The sequence below is a fragment of the Rhincodon typus genome, chromosome 6 (assembly GCF_021869965.1).
Source record: "Rhincodon typus isolate 14 chromosome 6, sRhiTyp1.1, whole genome shotgun sequence".
In the NCBI taxonomy this organism is placed as follows: Eukaryota; Metazoa; Chordata; class Chondrichthyes; order Orectolobiformes; family Rhincodontidae; genus Rhincodon; species Rhincodon typus.
In genome coordinates, this window is record NC_063337.1 from 1,852,963 (window position 1) to 1,861,039 (window position 8,077).

General features: G+C 45.3%; 1 protein-coding gene across 2 annotated transcripts in view; it reads left to right on the forward strand.

Moving 5' to 3' along the window:
* Positions 1-8,077, forward strand: part of nup98 (nucleoporin 98 and 96 precursor) — a 72,908-nt gene that overhangs the window by 58,753 nt on the left and 6,078 nt on the right. For both annotated transcript variants that reach the window (XM_048597606.1, XM_048597607.1), the window contains 5 exons: positions 450-590; positions 3,942-4,093; positions 4,402-4,623; positions 6,204-6,445; positions 7,168-7,322. In XM_048597606.1, coding sequence (XP_048453563.1) covers positions 450-590; positions 3,942-4,093; positions 4,402-4,623; positions 6,204-6,445; positions 7,168-7,322 — 912 coding nt within the window. The remainder of the gene's footprint in view (positions 1-449; positions 591-3,941; positions 4,094-4,401; positions 4,624-6,203; positions 6,446-7,167; positions 7,323-8,077) is intronic.

Here is an 8,077-nt window from a genome sequence, read left to right on the forward strand (position 1 = left end):
GATAAAACAGGAAGTGCTGGGCAATTTGGGGCTTTCTCACACAAAGGGGAATTGGATTGTAGAATCAGAGCTGGAATGTGGTGAGAGAGGTTTGTGAGGGTTGGAGTGGGATAGGCATACAGGGGCTACAAGCGATTTCGGAGTGGAATAGGAAAGATACAGATGGGATCCTGGGTGAGTGGGGATATCGGGATGAAATAGGGATAAAGGATGGGGTGGCTCGGGGGGATATGCAGCAGCTTGGTGGGAGAGATGGAAGTAGGATTGGGGTTTTCCACGTGCGGAGGGAGCCCTTGGCTGTGGGCGAGTTAAAATGAGCTTGACAGTCATGCCTCATTCCAGAATAGCCTTCCTGCAGCCTGAGTACAGACAGAGGCCTTGGACCTTGTGGGGGTGCTTCACCAGTGTTTGTGACCAGCATCAAAATTGTCACTCTGTTTTCTGTTTAGGTGTGGATATCTTCAGAGGGCTACATTAACATCTGCTCGCAGTTGGATTGGAAACGCTGTCTGGCCGTCCACCTCTGGTACATGCTGCCCCCCAGATCCTCCATTGCTGATGCTCTCAATATGTACAGTGAAGCCTTTCAGGTATCATTGTTATCGCTGTAATGGGTGAGAAAGCACCTTCAGGTTTCTGTATTCATGTAAGTGCAGGGTTTAATTGGGTTCCAGTACCAATGCTTAATTTTCCGCGCACACACACACTCTGTCACCCCTTACTATACATTAATGACTGGGCCATCAAGGGAAAAAGTTCCTTCCTGTCTACCCTATCTATGCCCCCCATAATGATTTTATGTCTGCGTGTTCCCTGTCCGTCTCCACTGCTCTAAAGAAAACAACCTCAGTCTATTCAATCTGTATTCGTAACTGAAACTCTCCAGCCCAGGCAACATCCTGGTAAATCTCCCTCTGCACCCTCTCCTGTGCTATCACATCCCTCCTTATAATGTGCATTCAAGAGAGCACACAGTGCTCTAATAGTGGCCTAACCAATTTTTAAATATACTTCCAGCATAATTCAGTTATTCAAAGCATTTAAAGAATTTCAGTTATGAGGATAAATTGAAGTCGGGACTGTCCTCCTTGGAGAGGAGATTTTGAGAGGTTTTCAAAATCACGTGGGCTAGACAGAGTAACTAGAGCGATGTTGTTCCCATTTGTAAAAGAACAAAAACAAGGGGACAAAGATTTAAAGTGCAATGCAAATGAAACCAGAGTGATAGGAGAAAAAAACTTTTTTACACGGTGAGTAATTCAGGCCTGGAATACACTGCCAGGAGACTGATTCATTAGGGGCATTGGATGATTATTTTGACGGAAATGATGTGGCAGTATATGGGCAAAAGGCCAGAGATTGTCAGTAGGTGATAGAGCTGGTACGAACACCGTGGGGTGAATGATCTCCTGCAATGTAACAGTTCTGTGATTTGTGTAAGCCAGTTAGCCTAACATCTGTCATTGGAAAAATCCATTAAAGAGGTAATATTCAACATGGATTTCAAATGAAAGTCTTATTTGACAAATTATGAGTTCTTTGAGGGAGTAACAAGCAGGGTGGGTAAGTGGGAACGTGCAAGTGTGATCTACCTGGATCCCAAAAGCCATTCAATAAGCTGCCACATCCCAAGGTCAGGATGTTAATGCAGCTCCAGCAACATTTGAGAAGCTGTCCTAGTCAATGTTTCACCAGGTTGGTTTGTAGGGGCAGCAGTAATTAGGAAGGCAAATGTAGTTTTGGTACTTACTGCAAGGGGAATGGAAAATTAAAGGATGGAAGTGTTGCTTTAGCTGCACAAAATTTAAGACTGCACATGATTTTTTTAAAAATTTGATCATGGGATTTGGCTGTCCTGAGGGCAGTTTTAGTGTCAACTGTGCATCTGGAGTACCTTTTCAGCTAGACCAATGAATGGTGGCAGACATGAGTGAGTCATAAGAACCCTTCTGACAATTGACGGTGGCTGCATGGTCATCATTTGGTCAGATTTTAATTGCACAGTTTATTAAATTCAGATTTTGCTATTTGCCAAGGTAGGATTCAAACCCATGTCCCAGTCATACAGCGCAGAGGAGGTCTTCAACCTATCCAGTCTGCACCAACCTATCCGCACTTTCCATTCCAGAGCCTTGAATACCATAACATTCCAAGTACTTTTTAAAAGGTTGACCTCTCCTGCCTGTACTGTTTTCCAGACTGCCCCAAGCCTCTGGGTGGAAATTATTTTCCACAATTCCCTTCTAAACCTCCTGCCTTTCACCTTTAAAACTGTGCCTCCTCGTTATTGACCCTTCGACTAAGGGAAGCACTTGCATTCTATCCACCCTGTCCATGCCCCTCATAATTTTATACGACTCTAGCAGGTCCCCCCTCAACTTTCGTTGCTCTAAAGAAAACACCCCAAGCTTATCCAGCCTCTCCATCACTGAAATGCTCCTTCCCAGGCAACATCCTGGTGAATCTTCTCTGTACCCCGTCCAATGCAAAGGCGTCCTTCCTATAGTACAATGATTGGAATTGCACACAGGACTCCAACTGTGGCCTAACCAAAGTCCTGTATAGCTCCAGCACAACTTCCCTACTCTTAGAATCTACACTACAATCAATAAAGGTAAGTGATTCATATGCTGCCTTAACCCATCCTATTTAACCTGTCCTGCGCCTTTGGGGCTCTATGGGCAAACACCCCAAGGTGACTCTGATTTGCCCCCTAGAGCTTCCTAGCCTGGCATTCTGAATGATTCATCCAGCATTACCACTGTACCAGTTTTGCCCTTCATACTTGAGAATTGGAAGCACCTCAGAAAAGTGTTCACTTGGGGTTTAAAGGGATATGGGCCAAATGCTGGCAAATGAGATTAGATTAATTTAGGATATCTGGTTGGCATGGGTGAGTTGGACCAAGAAGTCTATTTCTGTGCTGTGCAACTCTGTGATTGTATGACTGTGACTCATCCCTACAATGAAAGGTTGCTGCCTTATGTGAAAAGGTTGAACAGATTGGGCCTATAACCATGATGAACAAGAGATAATCTGATTAAAATAAATCGAGGTGCTTGGTACTGAAAGGATGGTTCCCAAAAAGGGGTGTCTGGGACTAGGGAATATAATTTTAAAAATTAAACCCTCCCATTTAAGTTTGAGATGATTTTTTATTTCTGTTGAGTATTGACCTGTATAATACTGTTCCCTGGAGAGCAGAGAAGTCTGGGATATTGAATTTATTTGAGGCTGATATTTTTAGAGTTGTGGGTGTGTGGTAGAAAGTTGGAGTTAAACCAGCAGTGGTCTTTGTTGACGTGGAGCAGGCAGAATGGGCCAAATGACCAATTTCTGTCTCCTAGTCCTTGTTCTCTGGCTTCTGGCATCAGGTGGGCTGTTACCTGTCTGTGCTAGAGGTCAAGTTTGTTTCTCTGTCTGCATCCAGCAGCATGTGGGAGCTACGAAAGAGCTGGCATGTATATATTCCCATCTGCATCTTCAAAATAACAAAACTGCTGTTGAGCCCAAATTACTTCCTGATCTATAATCACTGTTGAAGTGTTGGAAATGTGAGCCAATTAGTGCACAGTCTGATCTCAGTGATGTGCTGTGAGATAAGGGTAGTTAATCTTGTCCTTTATTTTTTTGAAAATGTTGACTGTGGATATGTGTTGATCCAGTACATTAATTTGAAATCTTAACTGAAAGGCAGCATTCCCTTGTAAGCAGTGGGAGTGCCTGTTGGAATGATGCGCTGTAGCCTCGAGCAGGATTTAAGCCTCCTCACAAGCTGCAGGCTTGTGGTTGTTTATCAAGGCTCAAAAACTTTCTTCATGTTGGCTGAGGGGTGAAGATCTGTCAGGTTACTGACCAACTTCCCTTCCTGAGACCTTCAGGGAAGGCAGAGGTGCAATCACCACTTAGTGTCGCCTAAAGCATTCTCTCTCTTTTTACAGGGCAGTGAAGATGTCCAGAGGTATGCGCGATATCCACTGCCCCCTTACCTGGAAGATACTAAGGCTGACCTGATAGAAGCTTCTGAAAATGAAGAGGAAGCTGGCCCCCATCAGGACATCTGTTACCATTTACTGAAGCTGTACAGCGACAGGTATCTATCCCTGCATAGTCAAGCGTATTCGGTCCGAACCAGAGCTCCTTCAGCAAGTGAAGTATTATTTTTCTCTGGCCACGGTCTGTGATTTTTCACTAACCCAGTGTTGAGTATATTAGACATCTGGTGACAATTTAGTTAGGATCCTCCCTCCACATACAGAGAGGCGTGACTCAATTTTGCTCTTGTCCACAACCGAGCTGTTGCTCCTGCAAATTCTGACCGATCTGCCCTGTCCTTCCGTTGTGCACCGACTGGATTTCCTGTTTGCGTTTTACTAGGCTGTTTTTGTTTCCTCCTTTCAGATACTATGAGCTCCACCCACTGCTCAATCCCAGGACAGTGACACCTGACCACTTGGATTACAGACTGAGCTGGCACCTGTGGATGGTGTTGCAGGCAATGAACTACACTCACCTATCAGAGAAACATCAGGCCATGGTGCACACCAGCTTTGCTGCTCAGCTCGAGGCAGTCGGCCTCTGGGAATGGGCAATCTTTGTGCTACTGCACATTCCTGATTCTCAGTAAGTTCACTCTTTGGCTTTTGAGATTCTGCCGTATTTCCTGGAGTCATTTCTGTGTACAGGATCCTGGCTAGCCAAATGTTGAAGAATTGGTGTAAATTTGGAAACCTGGTTATGGTTTGGTTCTGACATTAAATCTTCAGCAGATGCTCAGAATTACTGCCCTAAAGTTGGAAATTCTGTAGTTATGAGGAGAGACTGGAGAGCTTAGGGTGATTCAAACTGGAAGACTGATGGGGTGGGGAGATCAAACGTCTACAAGTTATGAAAGGCTTTACTTGAGGAAATCTCGAAACATGTGCATTAGGGAGTCGCTGATGACGGATTGTTGTACAAACCTCGGTGAGATGCTAGGAAAAGTTAATTTCTGATGAGCTGCTGGAATATGGGATGTTTCATCACCAAGTGTTTGTTTGAAAAAGCACAATCTTGTGTGAAGAAGATTGATTACATTGTAAAGCAAAGACAATGCAATATGAAAGAGAACAGACCAATAGGAATAGCTTTTCTGATGAAGGGTCTAGGCCCGAAACGTCAGCCTCTCTGCTCCTATGATGCTGCTTGGCCTGCTGTGTTCATCCAGCCCTGCACCTTGTTGTCTCGGATTCTCCAGCATCTGCAGTTCCTACTATCTCAGACCAATAGGAATAGTTTGGGGATTGATACGGGGCTATTGGGGGAGAGCAGGGCAGCAGGATTAGTTGTTTTTATTTACGAGATAAAGGCATTACTGGCTAGGCCAGTATTTATTGCCCATAAGAGTCAACCACATTGCTGTAGGTCTGGAGTCGCATGTGGGCCAGACCAGGTAAGGATGGCAGTTTCCTTCCCTAGAGGACACTGAACCAGATAGGTTTGTCCTGACAATTGACAGTAGATTCATGGTCATCATTAGACTCTTAATTCCAGATGTTTATTGAATTCAAATTTCACCATTTGCCATTTGCAAGATTCTGACCTGCGTCCCCAGGTCGTCTCCTGGGTCTCTGGGTTAAGAGTCCAGCAATAATACCACTAGGCCATTGCCTTCCCTAGGATTGATACAGGGCTCTGGGGAGAGAATAGGACAGTGGGCTTAATTCGGGGATTGATACAGGCTTTGGGGAGAGAGCTGGGCAGTGGAATTAATATTTGCAAAGAATGTCTAGCAAAGAGTCAGCAGGCCGAAATAAGCATGATGTCCTTCTGTGCTGAAAACGTTTGTGCTGTTCTGGAGTTGTAGTCCTATAGTAACCTGAGTGCATAGCTCCATCTTATGATGTTGACTATCCTTTCATTTTCCCCTTGTATCCAGCTGTCCGTTCTGAACTGGAGTAACAAACCCAGTTCAAAAACTTGGACACCACAGAAGCTTGCCGAGAACAGACTTAATACCAGTCTGTGGTACAGAGTGATGGGACAGGAATGTTATTAATGTCAGTGTTTCAATATTGCAGATCACACCCTACAGGTTAATGTGCAACCCTAAGGGGGTTGGGGAGTATGGCAGGTTAATGTGTATCCCTAAGGGGGTTGGGGAGTATGGCAGGTTTTGCCCTGTGTCATTGAAATAGTTTGAATGAACTGCTTTCTTCCTGCAGACAGCGAGGGAACGCAGTGCAGGAGCAGCTAAACCGACATTGCACGCTGGATGAGACAGAAGAGCAGAAGGAGAAAGAGTTGTTTCTGCAGGAGAAGCTCGGTATCCCATCGGCGTGGATCCACAATGCCAAAAGCCTGAGGGCTCACCGAGATGGTGATATCCACAAAGAGGCACTTCACCTGATCGAGGCAGGCCACTGGAACAAGTGCCACCAGCTGGTGGTCAGGCATCTTGCATCAGGTAACAGGCAACCAGGCTCAAAACCTGCATTGAGAAAGCAGCATTGGGATTTCACAGGAGGTATTTTCAAACATTTAGGGACCACTGACCAAAGTTTGGTCGAATTGATGGATTTTCAGTGATGGTGGTGGGTGGAGAAGCAGAGGGGTTTAGGGAGGGATTTCAAAGGTTGCAGGCCCATGCAGCTGAAGTGCATCTTGTAGACAGTACACACTGCTGCTGTGCCTGCATTTCTTGCCCAGCCCTTGTTGCTCTTGAAAAGGTGGTAGTGAGCTACCTTCTTGAACTGCTCCAGCCCTTGTGGTGTCTCCCACACCCACAATGCTCTTTACGAGGGTGCTGAGGAGTTTGAGCCAGGGACGCGAGGAACAGCAGTCTATTTCCAAGTTGGGCTGGTGAGTCGCTCAGATGGGAGCTTGCAGATCTGTACCTGTGCTATGTGGGACTGGACTAACTGGCAGCTTCTTTACCTGCAGCAAGAGGAATAGCTATCTGGATCCTTTATGTGACTACAGTCCCATGCCACACAGTTAAAGCTGTGGCCAAGGAGCGAGGGGTGAGCAGCATTGCTGATCTCTCATCCTGAGAAGGAGCAAGACAAAAAGAAATCTAACTGGCTGGTCTGGTAGAATGAAATGTCTACAGATCTGACAATACATCTGTGTTTTGCTGTATTAGTACTAATCCATACTGTCCTGTCTCTTAAACCCCCTCCTCCCCAGATGCCATCGTTAATGAGAATTACAGCTACCTGAAATATTTCCTGGGGAAGCTGGCCATTCCAGAGTACAGCTTACAGATACAGGACTGGGACACAGCTGGAGCCGTCTTCTACGACTACATTCGCATCATGGAGACGGTGCGGGGAATTGGCGAGGTATGGAATAGCTGTGGAATGGAGAGCACTGGGTGGTTAGGTACCTTCTGAATACTAACTGGGGCAGTAGACATTATAGTTCATGTAAAAGGCAGTAAGGATGAAACAGCAGAGTGCTACTCAAAGCAGGAATGACTGCAGAATTCCGAGGTGCAGAAGGATTTGGGTGTTCTATTGTGGGAGTCGCAAAAACTCCGCATGCAGGGCCACCCTGTACTTGAGAACGCTAACTGGATACCATCCTTTATTGTACGAAGAATTGAACATTAAGGATGTTAGACATCAATTATACAGCTGTTCCTGTGACACAATCTTTGTGTATCTTTAGTCATCTTATTTAAGAAAGTAAATACATTGGACTTGGTTTACTAGATTGATACTCTGAGCAGGTTGTCTCATGTGGGAAGGTTAAACAGGCTTGGCTTGTTTCCACTAGAGTTTGTAGGAGGATGAAGGTGTTTGATAGAATTCTGTCTGATCCTAAATGATCTTGACAAGATTGACCTGGAAAGCGCATGTCTCCTCTGGGTCATTTCAGAACCAGGAGGTACTGTTTTTTTTAAAATTTTGGGATTGCCCCCTTAGGACAGATGAGATTTTTTTTTTGAGGGTTGTGAGAACTCGGCCTCAGAAGGCAATGGAGGTTGTGGCGTTTAATATTTTCAAGATGGAGGTGGATAGGCTCTTATTGGGTGAGGAGTGGGATAAGATCCCGAAATGTGGCATTCGGAATACACGGATCCCGAAATGTGGCA